Source organism: Procambarus clarkii, chromosome 36, assembly GCF_040958095.1.
Source record: "Procambarus clarkii isolate CNS0578487 chromosome 36, FALCON_Pclarkii_2.0, whole genome shotgun sequence".
In the NCBI taxonomy this organism is placed as follows: Eukaryota; Metazoa; Arthropoda; class Malacostraca; order Decapoda; family Cambaridae; genus Procambarus; species Procambarus clarkii.
In genome coordinates, this window is record NC_091185.1 from 6,451,581 (window position 1) to 6,471,940 (window position 20,360).

Genomic DNA, 20,360 nt, shown 5'->3' on the forward strand with positions numbered 1-20,360 from the left:
GAATGTGGCTGATATCTCCATCCTGAGCGGCCGGAACCAAGCTTCTGTTCCTGGCCACATATAACACATAGCCACACTACCAATGGCAACAAAGTACTTTTAAAGTATTTAGATAATTAATTGAACTGGGAAAAATCACTTAAAAATATTTTGTATGCGTAAATAAGAGGAATGTTGGGGAAGTGAGAGAGTGGCAACAGTGTCAGAGTGGAGTGTAAACAAACGTGTCCAGCAGAGGCCTGGACGCCTCCTGTGATGGGTGCTTAGAAAACGTCTTGAGACGTGGTAAGTACACGGGCTTCATGTCACATGGGTGGTGAGGGAAGAGCCACGTGACGGTGTGGAGGTGAGTGTGAGGGGCAGGTGAGGAGACCAATCCACCACTAGCGGCAGGTTTTGGCCGCCTCTACCGTAGGGCCTGTGTTTACCTTGAGCCTGAGTTTACTCTTGTTTACTGCTTTTATTGTGCTCTCCATACTCGTCCTGTGAGTGTCTAGTTTACTGCCGTTATTACTTTGCATGTGTGTATCCTCTAAGCCAGTTAGAGCATTGGTGAGCTTGTTAGGGAATACTGCATCTAATCATGTACATCAAGTATCACTCGTCTTGTGAGTGAACATAAGAATGAGGGTAACTACAGAAGGCTTATTCGCCCATACGGGGCAGCACCTATTTATATCCACCCAAACTCATTCATATATGAATGAGTGTCATATATGAAACTCATTCATATATGAATGAGTTTGTCTAACATAATGACAATGTCTGGTAATGTCTAACCTATGCTTGAAACAATCGAGGGATCCTACTTCTAGTATGTTACACGGTAATTGGTTCCACAAAACAACCCTGTTACTGAACAAGGTTGAACAGAACAATACTGAACATTTACCCTGGTCTTAACCTAAATCTAAACTTATCCAATTTATACCCATTGTTTTGTGTTCTATTTTGTGTTGACACTTTTAATACCCCATTAATATTCCCCTTTATGTCCATTCATCCACTTGTACACCTCTATCATGTCACCCACAATTCTTTGACTTTCTAGTGAATGTAAATTCAACTTTGTCATTTTTTTGTCATATGACAGATTTCAAATTTGAAGGATTAACTTTGTCATCCTACGCTGGATTTGTTCTAGTGAATTTATATACATTCTATAGTATGGTGACCAAAACTGAACTGCATAATCTAAATGGGGCCTAACAAGAGCAAAATATAGCTGGAGAATAACACCAGGTGTTTTATTACTAATGCTTTGAACATACTGCCATGGTTATCGTTGCCGGTGGAAATGAGGTAGGACGAGTTAGGAGTGAGGCACTGATACAGAGGTTTAAGACATCCATAGAATAGGAGCAAGGGAGGAATCCCAGTCATATGTGGAATTCTTCCAAGAAAGGGAGTTGGATATGAATGGTTGTTGAGAGCACTTGGTGTCAGTTGCCAGCTGGACAAATATTGTAAATCAAATGCAATATCCTTCTTTGATTCTATTTTATATTACTGTATTTGTATTTACAAAAAAAAATATTTTATTTCTAAGATATATGCTACATATGAGATACAGTACTGTACATTGTATGATGTGTTTCAGAATATTGTATATATCAAGAGATAACATCCTTTTGTACAATCAAATCTAGATTAAGTTTAATTTAATGTTTCAAATTATTTTTTTAACAGAATCCAGCAAGATGGCGGGGACAACACCCCTGTGTAGCATTATGGTCACGAAGTCTGTCAACTTTCATGGTCACCAGCTTCTGAAGCAGCTTACAGCTTCCAATCCCAAAGATATAGAGACTTTGAACCTTAAGGAAGTTGATTACAATGTTTACAAAGCCCGTCTTCCTGAGATCACGTATGTTAACAGACTATTAAGGAGTGGCTCCCATCTTTTGTATCAAATTGTTATCTGATATTGCAACATAAAATTTTCTGTGGGGAGCCCCTACAGCTCCCCGGAGCTTACCTGGCTGATATGTATGTACAGTATTAGACCGTGGCATCAGTTGCTTGGAGTTCTTACCTACCGAGGACCATGGGCAAAAACCTGGCCCCCTCAGAGAGGTACGAGGAGCAATGGCCTAGGGAAACTCCCATGTATTTGTAAGCATTCCATGTCTGCCATCGACTGGGGTTTGGCACCCAGAAAGGTAGGCATTACAAAACAAACCCCACATGGTAAAAAAACTTAATTTGCCATCAAAGACCAAACAGAGAAACGGAACTCGCCAAATTTTAAAACAAGCAAAAGGCGAACGTCACAACTCGCTGTCGCACAGTTCGTCTAGATAGAGAGAAATTTTTTGTACAGTATGTATTTCACACCTCTTTGCTCCTCTCAGTGGTGACCACCCACACATTAGACAGATCGAGAGAGAGAGGCAGAGAGAGAGAGAGAGAGAGAGAGAGGCAGAGAGAGAGAGAGAGGCAGAGAGAGAGAGAGAGAGGCAGAGAGAGAGAGAGAGAGAGAGGCAGAGAGAGAGAGAGAGAGAGAGAGAGGCAGAGAGAGAGAGAGAGAGGCAGAGAGAGAGAGGCAGAGAGAGAGAGAGAGAGGCAGAGAGAGAGAGAGAGAGAGAGAGAGGCAGAGAGAGAGAGAGAGAGAGAGAGAGGCAGAGAGAGAGAGAGAGAGAGAGGCAGAGAGAGAGAGAGAGAGAGGCAGAGAGAGAGAGAGAGAGAGAGAGAGGCAGAGAGAGAGAGAGAGAGGCAGAGAGAGAGAGAGAGAGAGAGGCAGAGAGAGAGAGAGAGGCAGAGAGAGAGAGAGAGAGGCAGAGAGAGAGAGAGAGAGGCAGAGAGAGAGAGAGAGAGAGAGAGAGAGAGAGAGAGAGAGAGAGAGAGAGAGAGAGAGAGAGAGGCAGAGAGAGAGAGAGAGAGAGAGGCAGAGAGAGAGAGAGAGAGAGAGAGAGAGGCAGAGAGAGAGAGAGAGAGGCAGAGAGAGAGAGAGAGAGAGAGAGAGAGAGAGAGAGAGGCAGAGAGAGAGAGAGAGAGAGAGAGAGAGGCAGAGAGAGAGAGAGAGAGAGGCAGAGAGAGAGAGAGAGAGAGAGAGAGAGGCAGAGAGAGAGAGAGAGAGAGAGAGAGAGAGAGAGAGAGAGAGAGAGAGAGAGAGAGAGAGAGGCAGAGAGAGAGAGAGAGAGGCAGAGAGAGAGAGAGAGAGGCAGAGAGAGAGAGAGAGAGAGAGAGAGGCAGAGAGAGAGAGAGAGAGAGAGAGAGAGAGGCAGAGAGAGAGAGAGAGGCAGAGAGAGAGAGAGAGAGAGGCAGAGAGAGAGAGAGAGAGAGGCAGAGAGAGAGGCAGAGAGAGAGAGAGAGAGAGAGAGAGAGAGAGAGAGAGGAGAGAGAGAGAGAGAGAGGCAGAGAGAGAGAGAGAGAGAGAGGCAGAGAGAGAGAGAGAGAGGCAGAGAGAGAGAGAGAGAGGCAGAGAGAGAGAGAGAGAGGCAGAGAGAGAGAGAGAGAGAGAGAGAGAGAGAGAGAGGAGTAACAATACTCTACTGGTACCCTATATAAAGGAGTTCATTTTTTAATTTACAAAATGCTTATTTACCCGAGGGGGGGGGGGGGGCGCTAACCCAATGAGGACAGGAAGCTGGCGGCTTAATCAAGGTCCCCACATTTGCCTCTTATGATTTTTTTTCCAGGTAGATTTTTAAACTTAACACAGGGGGCCTGATAGCTGAGTGGACAGCATTTTGGATTCGTAGTCCTGAGGTTCCGGGTTCAATCCCCGGTGGAGGTGGAAACAAATGGGCAGAGTTTCTTTCACCCTGATGTACCTGTTCACCTAACAGTAAATAGGTACCTGGGAGTTAGACAGCTGCTACGGGCTGCTTCCTGGGGTTGTGTAACAAAATGGAGGCATGGTCATGGACCGGGCCGAAGGGACGCTAAGCCCCGAAATCATCTCAAGATAACAAGAAGAAGGGATCTATGGTGATATAATCAGAGATACAGTATAATGTATGCAGTGGTTAGGGTACATTTAGGAAAATTGTTGCTAATAGATTTGTATCAGTAAATGTGAAGAAACAAATAATAATTTAGTATACAGTACTGTGTAATAACATGTACAACAAATTTCTAATTATTGTTCTCCTTTCAGGAAACAAGGTAGTGTAAGACGACAAGAGTTACTAAATTTTATTACCAACAAATGCAAATTTCTGTATCTGCCCTGGGAAGCAAGCCTTGAAGGAGAGGGAAACGAAGATGATTATGGAATGAAAGGTAAATTTGCCTGGAATTTTTTGTTGATTAAATCTGAAATATTATGCTTATACAGTATTGCAGTATTAAATATGAAAACTGTTATTTCTATTCACAGTGCTCCTTTAGGTTTCCGGAAGCTATCTCGCTGCGATGGCTCCTAACTTTTCAGCCTTTCCTCCTAAGGTTTCTCATCAAGAAACTGTCATACTAAAGTGGCCTCTCCTAACCTACCAGAGGACCCAAAACAGAAATTGGGACAGTATGACAATTTTGTGAGCTGCTACCATTTTCTAGTAGGATGATTTTTAGCTTTTGAGCACACGTCAAAATGCGACGGTCTATTAGGACTGGTTGAACTATTGGATCTCATCAGCCATGGAGTTCTATTTGGCCTATTAGGGGCCAGAACCAGAACCTGGCCGCCCTCTCAGAGGTGCAGGGAGTGGGTTACACTCTGCCACCTCACCACGGAAGGCCTGCAGAAAATTGGTGAATCAGTATAGACCACTGCTATAAAGTAAAGGTAAAACCCTGGAGGGGGAAAATCAATTACTGAAAATAGCTTTTGAAGAAGTTAAAGCAAATCTAAACATAAATGAATACAATAGGCTAGGAAGGAACCGTATAGATGGAGAAAGTTATACAGGGAGTAGAAGAGTACAAGAAGGATATGCAACTTATCTTTGCACAAGTAGCCAGGGAGAAGGAAATAATAGAAGTGGTAAAGAGAGCCAAAAACTGCAGCAATCAGAAAAGCACAGATATTATACTGAAAGTCAGAAAGGAACTGGTTCACAATTGATCATAGCAGGTCCCTAATAATTTTTGGTTTCAAAGAAAAGGAGCTAATTGTTTAGGTCAGAAAGAGCCACACTGCATCTGTTTGGACCTAAAAAAGGCTTTCTACAGAATTCCACATAAGTAATTGTTCTGGAAACTGAAACATACTGGAGCAGTGACAGGAAGGCTTCTACCATGGTTTAAAAAAATTTTGACAGAAAAATGAGGGCAGTAATCAGAGGCAGTGTATTGGACTGGAAAAATATCACAAGTGAAGTTCCAAGGGGTTCGGTTCTTGCACCAGTAATGTTCATTTTCTACATAAATTACCTTACAGAAGAAATACAGAATGATATGAAATAAATTACCTTACAGAAGAAATACAGAATGATATGAAATAAATTACCTTACAGGAGAAATACAGAATATGAAATAAATTACCTTACAGAAGAAATACAGAATGATATGTACATATTTGCTGATGATGCTAAGTTACTAAGGAAGATAGGAGACGTAAATGATTGTAATGCCCTTCAAGAAGACCTGGACAAATGGTGGTGTATGGTTCACCACTTGGCAGATGGATTTTAATATGAATAAATGTTGTGTTATGAAATGTGGAATAGGAGAAAATAGGCCACACACATTCTACAAAATATACATATGTAAAATCTTTAAAGAATTCTAATAAAGAAAGAGATATAAAGGGTGTAGATATAAAACTGTCACTTGATGACCATATAAAGAACATTGTGTGAGGAGTTTATGCAATGCTTTCCATTTTCAGAATTACTTTTAAATAAATTGATGGCAAAGATCCAAAATTTGAATATGCAACGGTTGTATTGTGCCCATATCAAGAAGCACATCAACAAACTCGAAAAGGTGCAGTGCAAAGACATGCAACAAACTGGCTTCTAGAACTGAAAAACAACAGCTATGAGGAGAGGTTACAGGCATTAAATATGCCAAAAATAGAAGATAAAGAAGAAAAAAAGAGGTGATATGGTTACTATGTTCAAAATAGTAATGGGACTTGACAAAATTGACAAGGAAGAATTCTTGAAACCTGGAACTTCGAGAAGAAGAGGTCATAGATTTAAACTAATTTGCCAAAAAACTAGACAGTTTACTTTTGCAAACAAACGGGTAGATGGTTGGAACAAGTTAAGTGAAGTAGTGGTGGTGGAGGCCAAAATTATTAGTAGTTTCAAAGTATCACGTGACAAAGAGGGCTGGGAAGACGGGACACAATAAACATAACTCTCGTGTTGTAACAACACTTGGGTAATTATGCTTGCCACAATCACACCCCACTATAGCAACACTCAGCTTAATGATCAGCACCATACAACACCACAGCAGCATTCACCATAGCTGTCTTCACCACACACCGCAACAGCAATACACTTAGGTAATTACACACCTTAACTATCACTACCATACACTATCGCAACAACTGTCATCACCACACTCCACTACCATTATCTCTTTACCATCATTACTATCAATACTCTCTCCTACCATCACCATAACCAGTTACCACCATTACCATTCCCATTATCACTCATCATTACCATCACTTAATACTACCACCATTAATTACCACCATCACCACATACTACCACCATTAATTCCCACCATCACCACATACTACCACCATTAATTACCACCATCACCACATACTACCACCATTAATTACCACCATCACCACATACTACCACCATTAATTCCCACCATCACCACATACCACCATTAATTACCACCATCACCACATACTACCACCATTAATTCCCACCATCACCACATACTACCACCATTAATTACCACCATCACCACAACCTCAAGCTGATGGTTGCCTGTCACTGTCGAGGCTACTAGAGAGATTGGGGCACTTGAGTTATTTACGTCCCTCACCATCACTCAGTCACCTTCCCCTCACCCCTATCATCACTCACCATAAGTTACTGCCACCATCCATCATCATTGTCACTTGCCATCAGTACTAACACCATGATCATCATCATAACCACTATCATTACCACTCTCTTTCACTATTATCAGCAACATAATTATGATCACCACCACCATTACAGCAACTCTCTACCTACCATTATCTCTGTCATCACATTCACTCCAACAACCACCTCCCATCACAACAGTGATTATCATTAACCACCACTATTACCATCACCTGGCTTCACAATCACCCCAACCACAACCACCACTACAATATCACCAAATGACATTACATAACACCACAGCACCCCAACACCAGGTAACTCTACACCAAGGGTGACATTACACCCCATCACTTCACCCAAACACCAGCTTACACTCATTACAACAAAGGTGAGAAGGTGTGAAGTACACGGTTGGTCACATAAAGCAAGCATGATATGGCACATTAGAATTTCCCCTAAACATTATTAGTATGTAATGCACAAGAAGGAATTATCTAAGAAATGTCATTTTTATCCTGTTACAGACCGGGTTGATCATCTGCCACCAATTGAGTACTATATGAAAGTGTCTAGCAATATCCGAGAGGATATGTTTTTTAAGGTATGGACTTGCACATATAACAAAATTATTGTGTGTGTGATATTTTAGTAATACTTTATTTGATTATGCCTTCTACCAATTTTATTACAGTGCTTTTGTACTTGGCATGGTAATATTTCTAATAAATAAATCGATACTGTAATTACCTAAGTGGTAATACACTTGGGGTAACTGTGCTTATCTAATAATGTTTGTGTTCATGGTGTTCATCCAGCTTGAGAGGATGTGCAATGCTGTCTTTATTCCATAGGATTTGTTTTGTTTTTCTTTTGAATCTGTGACTGGGCTGGGCCCCTTGGTAGCTCCTCAGTGCTTACACACCTGAAGGTAAGAGAGTTAATAATTGAAAACCCTGCAGATATTGACATAATGGCATTGCAGGTCTGGAATCAGGATGATAAGCTGATAATTTTAAATGTCTACAGCCCACCAGCAAGCAACACACATGTACAAAAGAAGAACTGGATGACAAACGAGAGGGCCTCATAATGATCATGAGAGAGATTATGGTAAGAACAGTCAAAGATAAATCCTGATTGTTGGTATTGGGGGACTTCAACTTTAAGGCAATAGACTGAGAGGCCTACGAGGCAAGAACGGAGGACATTTGGACAGGCAGATTTGTAAACCTCATTTTGGAGACATTCATGTATCAACACTTCAAGCACATTCATTCTAAAACAGAGATGCAGACCTAGGAAACAGGGTTGGTTCAACAGAAATTGCAAGAGGGCCAGAGATCAAAAGACACAAGCATGGAATCATTATAAGAGGAGGCCAAGCCTCCAAACATACCAGTAATACAAAGATGCGAGAAACAACTACATGACAGTAAGGAGAGAGGCAGAGAGGAAATTTGAGAATGGTATAGCAGGCAAATGTAAATCAGATCCAGGCCTTTCCAATAAATTCATTAAAAGCAAGCTGCAGGTAAAGGATAATATTCAGAGGTTGAAAATGGGAGACAGATACACAGAAAATGAAAAGGAAATGTGCAAAACATTAAATGAAAAGTTCTAAAGTGTGTTTGTACAAAATGAGATATTCAGGGAACCAGACACAAAAAGAATTCCAGAGAACAACATAGAGCACATAGAGGTGTCTAGAGATGAAGTGAAAACAAAATGCCCTTAGAGCTAAGTAAGAACAAAGTGGTTGGCCCAGATGGAGTTTCACCATGGGTTCTGAGAGAATGTGCACCTGAGCTCAGCATTCCACTTCAGCTGATTTTTTCAGACATTTTTCAGACATCCCTGTGTACAGGAGTTATAGCAGATGTGTGGAAAAAGGCCAACATAGTTCCAATCTACAAAAGTGGCAGCAGGGAAGACCCCCTTCAGTTATAGACCTGTATCATTGACAAGTGTAATAGTCAAAATATCAGAAAAAATAATTCAAACTAAATGGGTAGAACATCTGGAGAGGAATGACATAATATTATGTTTTCGATCTGGAAGATCCTGTGTATCAAATTTACTCAGTTTCTATGATCGAGCCACAGATATTTTACTGTGAGAAGGAGATGGTTGGGTTGACTGCATCTATCTGGACCTAAAAAAGGCTTTCAACAGAGTTCCACATGAGAGGTTTGTTCTGAAAACTGGAACATATTGGAGGGGTGACAGGTAAGCTTTTAACATGGATGAAAAAATTTATGATAGAAAAATGAGGGCAGTAACCAGAGGCAATGTATCAGACTGGAGAAATGTCACAAGTGGAGTACCACAGGGTTCAGTTCTTGCACCGGTGATGTTCATTGTCTACATAAATGATCTGCCAGATGGAAATACAGAATTATATGAACATATTTGCTGATGATGCTAAGATAATAGGAAGGATAAGAAACTTAGATGATTGTATTGCCCTTCAAGAAGACCTGGACAAAATAAGTATATGAAGCACCACTTGGCAAATGGAATTTAATGTGCATAAATGTCATGTTATGGCATGTGGAATAGGAGAACATAGACCCCACACAACTCATAAATTATGTGGAAAATCTTTAAAGACTTCTATAAAGAAAGAAATCTAGGGGGTGGTTCTACATTGAAAACTATCACCTGAGGACACCATAAACAACATTGTGTGAGGAGCCTATGCTACGCTTTCTAACTAAAGAACTGCATTTAAATACATGGATGGCGAAATACGAAAGAAATTGTACATGACTTTTGGTAGACTCATGTCGGAAGACCTTACCTTTAAAGAACACAATAAAGTAGCCGTCACAACTGCAAGAAAAATGGCAGGTTGGATAACAAGAACTTTTCACACTAGAGATGCTGTACCGATGATGATACTTTTCAAAACGCTTGTGCTCTCTAGAGTGGAGTACTGCTGCACAATGACAGCCCCTTTCAAATCTGGAGAAATTGCTGACCTGGAGAGCGTGCAGAGATCCTTTACTGCTAGAATCCACTCAGTAAAACATCTAAACTACTGGGACCGACTAAAGAGCCTAAATCTGTATTCCCTTGAGCGCAGGTGGGAGAGATACATAATAATCTATACGTGGAAAATAATTGAGGGGCTGGTCCCAAACCTGCACACAAAAATAACATCACATGAGACCAGAAGACATGGCAGGATGTGCAGAATACCCCTGTTGAAAAGCAGAGGTGCAACAGGTACTCTGAGAGAGAACTCTATCAACATCAGAGGCCCGAGACTGTTCAACACGCTTCCACTACACATAAGGGGCATAACTGGCAGACCCCTCACAGTGTTCAAGAGAGAACTGGATAAGCACCTCCAAAGGATACCTGATCAACCAGGCTGTGACTCATACGTCAGGCTGCGAGCAGCCGCATCCAACAGCCTGGTTGATCAGTCCAGCAACCAGGAGGCCTGGTCGACGACCAGGCCACAGGGACGCTAAGCCCTGGAAGCACCTCAAGGTGACCAAAGCTAGAATATGCAGCAGTTGTATGGTGCCCATATCTTAAGAAGCACATCAACAAACTGGAAAAGGTGTAAAGACATGCTATTAAGTGGCTTCCAGAACTGAAGGGCAAGAGCTACGAGGAGAAGTTAGAGGCATTAAATATGCCAAAAATAGAAGATAGAAAAAAAGGAGGCAATATGATAACTGTGTACAAGATAGTAACAGGAATCTATAAAATTGATAGGGGAAGGCCTCCTGAGACCTGGAACTTCGAGAACAAGAGGTCATAGATTTAAACTAACTAAACAAAGCACCCGAAGAAATATAAGAAAATTCACTTTTGCAAACAGAGTGGTAGACAGTTGGAACAAGTTAGGTGAGCAAGTGGTAGAGGCCAAAACCGTCAGTACTTTCAAAGCGTTATACAATAAAGAGTGCTGGGAAGACGGGACACCACGAGCATAGCCCCATCCTGTAACTACACTTGGGTATTTACATTTAGGTAATTACACTGAAAATATTCTGCCTAAGAATCATGCCAGGCCTCTAGTCTCTTCATAGAGGCAAAGAGAGCAAATGACATTCAGCCATTTTAGGGCTGGCAGGACTGACAAGGACCAGGGACATTGACTACACACTTGGCCACCATGACTTCTTTTATATATATATATATATATATATATATATATATATATATATATATATATATATATATATATATATATATAAATATATATATATATATATATATATATATATATATATATATAAATATAAATATATATAAATATATATAAATATATATAAATATATATAAATATATATAAATATATATAAATATATATATATATAAATATATATAAATATATATAAATATATATAAATATATATATATATATATATATATAAATATATATAAATATATATATAAATATATATAAATATATATAAATATATATAAATATATATATATATATATATATATATATATATATATATATATATATATATATATATATATATATATATATATATATATATATATATATATATATATATAAATAAAATGACCCTGTTTGACCTCAAAAAACCACGAGCTTGAATATCCACCCAAGACATATTAGAAAAATTGAGAGCAGTGTATTTGAAACCATCATGGGCCTGGGGGTAGACCAGTGGCTGGCAAGACTTGACAACACTATGGACAACCTCAGATATTCAACCTTGGACACCAACAAAGTGTCCACCGAAGCGGAACCAGTGGTTCACAGGCATTCCAGACTGAAGGGGTAGTCATAAACATGGAAGAGGATATAAAATCTAGAACTCCATCTTGTGACCAAAATTGCTCAAGAGGAGCATGAGCAGGTTGGAGGGGAAAAAAGGCCAGAGGCAATTTGCAGATCAGAGCCTCACTAATACTGATGTCAAACTCGAGCAGCAACAACTCCGCTGAAAACCATGCAAGAAAAATTCCGTACACCTGCTCGACCAATTGCTGAGTAACTTGGGGCAAGACCAAACTCAGATGGCGATCAGGATGGTGGAGCAAGACCAAAGGAGACAGGGAAAGACACTCCAATTGAGAGTCCCAGATGGGACCCCGCCATGTCTGAACTTGGGACAGAACCAACTGGGACTTCCGCCAGTTACCTTGAGATGATTTCGGGGCTTAGCATCCCCGCGGCCCGGTTGTCAACCAGGCCAGATCACCAGGAACTTAAAACTGGTAAACTAGTAAATAATCAGATACCTGACAAATCGACATGTGGACTGACTGGGTGCACAAATCAGCCAGTCGCCGAGGTAGGCTAAAATACAAACCCCTGAAAGATATAGCTGGGCAATAACAATTTGTGCTAGTATAGTGAATATATGGGGAGGAAAATTCAAGCCAAAGGGCAGAAACTGAAAGTGGCAAGCATGATGCCCTACCACAAGGCATCCTAGCATTCCCGGTTGAAAACCCTCATCACGGCCCTTGTGGATTTGTTCATTTGATGTATCACACTATTGTGATTTGTGTGTGTGTGTGTGTGTATAAGTACTGAATTCTTCATTATATATTCATGTATTAGTTTGTTTTTCATCATATATAGTGTACTCTCTAAACTTGGGAAGTTGTGATTGATTTCAGACAGTGAAACGTGGAGACTTGCTGTACGTTCGAGTCACTGGACACATACATGCCTTGCTCCAGACTGTCAAGGTTCAAGCAACAATGGGAAACTCAATTCGTGATCTTTTTGATACTAATATTAAGGTAAGCTTCTACTTTAAGATATGTCTGCTGTATTGTACTGTTCTTAAATTGCAGTTATTTTGTGGGAGGGGCCCACCTCAATAACTTCCTATTACTATAACCTGGATGCATATAAGCCTTAGGAGATGAGACCAGTACTCTGTGACCCGTGAGCACTTAGTGGGTGCCACAAGAGTTATATGACAGAGTGCTGGGAAGACGGGACACATGAGCATAGCTCTCATCCTATAAATACACTTAGGTAATTACAAACAGAATATGGCCCACTCAAAGAGCAAGGCAGAGCTTGGGGATCAGAGATCACCACAGAACTGAGCAAAAGTTTCACCAGAAAGTCAAAAGGCTGCAAAACAAGTAACTGCTAGGAGACAATTTGTAACCCTATCAATATAATGCAAACAGTTATTATGGCAAAAACACCAACTGGTTTCACTTGCCTGCCACCAGATGGCAGGCTCTTTCATGCACCTGCTGTGCCCAGGGACACTCACCTCTATAGGATCCTCATGTCTTCTTTTGATTTGAAAATAAGTGGTGTTGACCATCCCTGGAACAGTAGTGGGTCCATTACATTGTTTTGTTCCATATTTAGCTTAACATGTGCATTCTTTATCACCAGCCTTGTGTGTTCCTTAATCTGACAGCTTGCTCCAGCTGCTGTTGGCTATGTATCTTCTTTGGTAGCTAGCCTTTATCTGGCTAATGACTTGGGATTCGCTTCAATGAAGGCAGTAGTTTTTAGTGGTGCCACCTGGTGGTGGGTAGCTTCTACTAGAGGGTGAACAAGGTAGCTACTGGGTACTGAGTGCATACATTTCTGAGTTAGATTTGTATTGCTGTTTTCTGTTTTGGTCCACTCTACCTTTCTGGTGACCTTTCTTAGTGTGAGTGACATAGAAATCAAAAAGATATTTAATGAGCTAAAAAATGGGAAAAGTGGTAGTGGAGACAAAGGTGGGAGAAGAGAGGAGGAGGAGAGGAAGAGGGAGTGGAGATAGGATGGATAAAGTTGGAGATAGTAAACAATGAAAGTAACTCTATTACAGGCTCATCTTCGTATTGAAGATTCCACACCTGAGCCAGCAGATCAAGATAGTGACGGCCGATGGTTGCTGCGGACACGGTTGTGTGTCGAGGTATTGGAAGTGGATGCGAGTGATCATTATTTACTTGTTGGTACCAATGGAGTTACGATTCCAGCACATATGAAGGATAAAATTAAACTTGGGAAAGTTACGTTAAATGATCGACCATCTATAATCTGGTAAAAGACTGATTCAGTAATTGTTCCTTGTTTTGTCTGTAAAAATGTAAAATTTTTGATAAATGAAAATAAGCATTAGTAGCATAATTATACTAAAACTATTGTAGAAGTAATTTCACAGAACAAATCCACAAGGGCCATGATGAGGGTTCGAACCTACGTCCGGAATGATCCCAGATGCGCCTTAGTCGACTGCGCCACGACATGGTTGTGGCGCAGTCGACTAAGGCGCGTCATGTCGTGGAGCAGGCGACTAAGGCGCGTCTGGGATCATCCCGGACGTAGGTTCAAAGCCTCATCACAGCCCTTGTGGATTTGTTCATTTGATATATCACACTGTGATTTCTGTGTGTATAGAGTTTCACAGCTTTTATTTCTATTCATTGCTCATACAATACTGTTCATGTATTTAAGATTTCTTTATTTTTTATTTTTTCTGAGCTATGTCATCAAGTTGCTCCTTAACCTTTAGACAGAGGTCATCATCAATTGTTGATTCACAGGGTAATGTAGTTAACATCATATGAAGATTTATATGATTTATAATAAGATTATATAAGATTTATAATTTAAAAAACTGTTGTCTGGGTTTTACATGTATGATAAAAATATGGATATAATAGGTCTATGTTGACCTATTATATGCTAGGGTGCCTGACAGCTGGGTGGATAGCACTTCATATTCGTAGTCCTGAGGTTCCGGGTTCGATCCCCGGTGGAGGTGGAGACAAATGGGCAAAATGTTTCTTTCACCCTGATGCCCCCTGTTACCTAGCAGTAAATAGGTACCTGGGAGATAGACAGCTGCTACAGGCTGCTTCCTGGGGTGTGTAACAAAAAGGAAGCATGGTCGAGGACCGGGCCACGGGGACGCTAAGCCCCGAAATCATCTCAAGATAACCTCAAGATATGCTCGCCTAGTTGTGCTTGCAGGGGTTGAGCTCTGAGCTCTTTGGAGCTCAGAGCTCAATGTGTGTATATAGTGTTTTACACTATATACACACATTGTATATAAGCATCTACATGTTTTACACTATATACACACATTATATATAAGCATACCTTGAGGTTACCTTGAGGTGCTTCCGGGGCTTAGCGTCCCCGCGGCCCAGTCGTCTACCAGGTCTCCTGGTTGCTGGACTGATCAACCAGGCTGTTGGACGCGGCTGCTCGCAGCCTGACGTATGAGTCACAGCCTGGTTGATCAGGTATCCTTTGGAGGTGCTTATCCAGTTCTCTCTTGAACACTGTGAGGGGATTGCCAGTTATCCCCCTTATGCGAACAAGCCTGAATGGTCCCCAGGACTATATGCGAATGAAAACTCACACCCCAGAAGTGACTCGAACCCATACTCCCAGAAGCAACGCAACTGGTAACTACAGGGCGCCTTAATCCGCTTGACCATCACGGCCGTCAAAAGGAAGTGATCCCCCTTATGTGTAGCGGAAGCATGTTGAACAGTCTTGGGCCTCTGATGTTGATAGAGTTCTCTCTCAGAGTACCTGTTGCACCTCTGCTTTTCAACGGGGGTATTCTGCACATCCTGCCATGTCTTCTGGTCTCGTGTGATGTTATTTCTGTGTGCAGGTTTGGGACCAGCCCCTCTAATATTTTCCACGTGTAAATTATTATGTATCTCCCGCCTGCGCTCAAGGAAGTACAGATTTAGGCGTGTATTTTGTGTGTATTTTACCTCAATAAACTTATTTTAATTCAATTTCAATAGCAGGTACATACATATTTTGACATTTTTAGGCGATGTTGTGTTTATAAGCTGAACAGCAGTGCTGTTAGCTCATGCTGCATGCACCAGCCTTGGTTGCTCACTCAGTACTGAGGCTCTCACACCCGGGAATGTTTGCCAAGATTCTTTTTTAAGATGGAGTCTGTTTACTATCGGCCGTGGCTGGACTTTAGCTACCCCTATCCCGTGGGGCATTTAAAATCGTGCACGAGACCCTCATACGTATATGTATGTACTGTATTGCGCCATTCCATGACAGATATTCCCTAAATACATGTATATATTGCTCCTTTTATGGGTTAATATAATGTTTGGTTTAGTGTGATTCAGTGCTGTTAAAGTTTTAAGGAAAACTTGGCTAATACTACTGCATGAGGGATTGGGTGGTTATAGAATAGGAGCTGCCTCGTATGGGCCAATAGGCCTTCTGCAGTTACCTTTGTTCTTATGTTCTTATGTTCTTATGATGCATACTCATCAAATTTTCATAAATAATTCTATAATCTGAAATTTTTCAGAAAAGTGCTTGAGATCATTATTTCCATTTGCTTAATATTGAGACATTATTACTTGTTTTTTATTTGTAGTGAAATGGAGGAAGGGAATGTTAAGTGCTACAGTGAAGCTCTGAAAACACTTACCATGTTCAACAATCCCCGCAATATTAGACATCTTGCGGCGAAGTTCAAGATTGATATGTTCTCTCACTCATCGTTAATGAACTCACTGAAGTAAGTGTTATTGCTGTTGATTGAAACAAAATATTTTTTTGAGACATGCCTTTTCAGTAACTGATGAAAAAGAAGTGTACAAGAATAATGGAAAAAGAGTTTATGATGAGAGTAAAAGATGTAAATATAAATTAGTAGTCAACCTATAAATATTGGCTAGTGTAATTTGATGTTTTAGTTAGAGAGTTTACATTTAACATTATTTTCTGGGGAGGATCCCATGTTTTTCCCTGAAGCTATCATGCAGAGATTGCTCCATGCTGCAGAACGCATCAGTCGTGGACGTTATGTTCGGCCTACTGGGGAACACGGCCGGAACCTGCTTTCCCTCAAAGGCACAGGGAGCGAGTGGAGACAACTAGAGATTACACAGAAATAAAAAAGCATTGAAACCCCAAAACAACTTCACAAATGATTCACACAGAGATAGAAATTCACCCAAACTTGCTCGAAACTCATTAGTATTGATCACCAGCAGATTACCAGCTGGGGCAGTCCAGCCCCAGTTTGCACCCGGCTTCCCCTGACCAGCCCATTGCTGTTATGGTGGCTAAAAGCTCTACCTGTAGTGTTTCTGCCCGCCAGTCATGGGCATGTCCTGCTAATCCAAGTTAATTACAGCCCATCTTTGGACTTCATCCTGCCGGAACCATATGCTTGTTGAATTGTTCCTTATTTTAGTGTTGGCTTCACATGTCTGCTTTCTATTGGGTTTGTTGTGTGGGATTAAGCTCTTGTGTTTCAGGTTCCATATGTTCAGAGATTTATTCTCTGGGTACTTGCTAACACTGCTCTTGCACAGAGTGCAAGGGCACTCTGTGGTGTGTTCAGGAGTTTGTACCCGAGAGGCTTGGCCACCGGGGTAGAGCGCTTCACTGTTGACTATTTACAAATGTTTGATTACTCTGGAATCAAAATACAGTACTATGCTTCTCTCGCAGCATTGTTAATATTTGGGCTTGGAGGTTTTGCCAGACTAAAGGTCATGGTGGTCAGATATTTAGTCAATGAGTCTGGTCCTTGTGAGGTGGGGAGCAGGTAAGAGAAGGTAATTTCTAGAAGAAGGGTAAGATGAAAGGTAAGAATGGGAAGAATGATATGAATGGGATGAAGGAAGAATGGGAAGAATTAAAAATAAGAGGAAGGTAAGAAAAAGTAAAAGGGGTAAGAACAAGGGGTAGGCTTAAGTCATATTTGGTAAGAAGGTTAGAGCATTTAAGTATGTGCTGTGAAAGGGAAGAGTCAACAATAACAAAACCAGGATTAAGGTTCATGTTGTGTATCAGAGCTGATTCGACAAATACGGGGTCTGTGAAGAGTAGAGGCAGAAAAGATTATTTTAGAAAACCAATCTATAGGCTGATTAGACTCCCTAACATGACAGAAGAGAGCATTGTTTGTGTCTGCAGACTTAACACTTTCTGTTAAAACTTTTTGGCTCCCTGGAGCTATCGGGCTAATGCGTGACATATTAGACTGTGGCATTAGTCTATGGAATTCAGCTTACCGGGGACCACGAGCCAGAACCTGGCCCCCTCAGAGGTGTTCAAGGAGCAATGGCCCTGGAAAACCCCCCTATGGTTGGGGGGCTTTTCCTTATCTGCCATCAACTGGGGTTAGGCACCCAGAAAGGTAGGCGTAACAAAACAAACCCCACATGGTAAGAAAAGAACACCAAAAAAAAAAGAGAGAGAGAGAGAGGGGCATAACTCCCTCCAATCCCCATGGAACAAGCAAACGTCACACTCCACTGTCGTGCTGCTCATCCGGGCAGCCCTCCCATCCCTGAGAGGGGGAAGGATGGGGGAGCCCCGAACCTTCTTGCGCCGGCTACTCAGCACTCCAGTTCGTTTGCTAATGTGGTCCAGGGCAGACGTCTTCTCTGACATCGATTTCCAAAGGCAGTGTTTTGCCTTCATGGCAACCTCTGCAGTGTTGTTGTGTGCGGTGACCAGGTGTTCTCCAGAGTACCAAGGCTGCATGCGCTTAAGGGCATCCTTTCCTAGGCGCCCTGTGAGTACTGCCCTTGCATGTTAGGGGTTCCTTTTCCTGATGCGTTCGGGAAACTATTTCCGTAGGGGTTTTTGCTGCTTGGCATTTACCCCGCCCTTCTCATGTTGGTTGTAGTGTCAAGGTGTTGTGCAGCCTGCCTACCTACATGGCGGCCGGTTCCTGTTTCCTCTGGAGTCGTTGTTTTTTTGAGGGTTTTTTCTTTTTTTGTTTTCTTGCCTGGTGGGGGGTCTGCTTGGTGTGGCTATAGTTACACTTATAATAATTTGGTGGCCCTCTGCTAGGCCCCCCATGATTGAACACGTCGCAGGGGTTTCAGTGTTTTCATTTACCTCCCTTGTTACCTTTGGGTCTTGACCAGTTAGCAACACTTGCCTGTGCTTCCCATAGTAGTCAGTCTACGGGGCCTGGAAAACCCTGTCGGGGCTTGGTGGACCTATGGATGCATCTTCTGAGTTCTAGCCCACCTCATGCTGGTTCGAAGGTTGCTATGTGCCCTTGTCTCAGGGTGACAGTCACCTCTTTTGCCTCTTATCATGCTGCCTGTTGGGTCAACAACACCTTTGACACTGAGTCTTGCGAGTCGTGTGTCTGCTTGTTCTCCAGTACTATTCTGATGACATTGTTGTTAGGGTACAGGCAGCATCCGTGTTGCATGCTAGGTTCAGGTTGCTGCAATATGCTAGGTTGGTTCCAACCCAGATGCCCCACGGCTGCCCCGCAGTTGCCCCAGCTCTTGCTGCATACCTCCTGCAAGACCCGGATTCCGCCTCCGTGATGGATTCGACCTTATTTGAGTGGCGAGAAACTTCTATTGTTATGCTGGGTTTACCTGGAGGGCGAGTTTGAGCGCCTTAATGCTTGCTTGCTCGCCCCTGTACTTTCGCGGGATGTTGGCCTTGTGCAGCTGCACGTGTAGGTTCCTACCCTACTTGTTGCTAAATCCTTGGTTGCTGAGGATTTGTTTGCGTGTGGGCATTTGGCTTCAGTCTTGGGATTCTTTTCCCATCTCGAGCTGTCTTCAGTCTAGCTTGAGGAGGATGTAGAGGTGTTGAGTGCCGGGCCTTCATCTGGTGTCCTGTCCAGCGTCGTCCAACCTGTGGTGCTGTTGGGCTGCTCCTTCCCCTTCAGGGGGTTCGTGGCTGGCAGGGCAGGCTTCTTCCCCTGCGCTTCGTCAGGTCATCTCAGAGTGGGTGCGCTTGGGCGTGGTCGAAACTACCCTGTCCCTCAGGTGGGTTTCCCACCTTTTTTCAGTGTCGAAATGGGACTGTGTGGATCTGAGGTTCATTCTGGACTTGTCCTGTCTGAACCCCTGGATTCCTTGCCCCTCCTTTTGGATGACCACTCTGTCTCAGGTTCAGTTTCTCTTGGAGCCGGGTGCCTGGATGGTATCCCCAGACGTCAAGGATGCGTATTGGCACGTTCTTATTCATCCGGGGTTCAGGGACTAGTTAGATTTTGTGGGGGGGGGGGGGGGGGGGTGTCTGGCTTACCACTTTCATTGCCTTCTTTTTGGCTTGAATCGGGCACCTCGTGTATTCACGCGTCTTACCCCGGGTAATGGTGACTCGTCTGCGTCTGCTAGGGGGTTCAGGTTCTGGCCTACCTCCAATAGGCTTTCATGAATCGAGGTCCGGCTCTCCAGTAGGCTCTCATGAATTGAGGTCCGGGTCTCCAGTAGGCTCTCATGAATTGTTAGTCTAGTGTGGTACCTAAGGTTTGGAAGCTTCTATGTTGGTAACTTGGGGAACTATTCAGAGATGCAGGCGATGAGTCACAATAACGTGGCTAAAGTATCGACTTGAGAATGGTCCAGGACAGACCAAAACGTCGTCGTCCTTCACCTTCTAGTGTGTGGTCTGGTCAATATTCAGAGATCAACCAGAAAGGGGCATTTCATTACATTCAA

General features: G+C 42.2%; 1 protein-coding gene across 2 annotated transcripts in view; it reads left to right on the forward strand.

The window, feature by feature from the left end:
- The window catches only part of LOC123756105 (tetratricopeptide repeat protein 14), a 53,031-nt gene continuing 32,671 nt past the window's right edge, over positions 1-20,360 (forward strand). Inside the window, exons 1-7 of one of the 2 annotated variants that reach the window (XM_045739106.2) lie at positions 1-285; positions 1,690-1,867; positions 4,103-4,227; positions 7,478-7,554; positions 12,576-12,701; positions 13,748-13,965; positions 16,298-16,441. In XM_045739106.2, coding sequence (XP_045595062.1) covers positions 1,701-1,867; positions 4,103-4,227; positions 7,478-7,554; positions 12,576-12,701; positions 13,748-13,965; positions 16,298-16,441 — 857 coding nt within the window. In that variant the 5' untranslated portion in view covers positions 1-285; positions 1,690-1,700. The remainder of the gene's footprint in view (positions 286-1,689; positions 1,868-4,102; positions 4,228-7,477; positions 7,555-12,575; positions 12,702-13,747; positions 13,966-16,297; positions 16,442-20,360) is intronic. The other variant, XM_069336528.1, reaches the window with a different exon arrangement.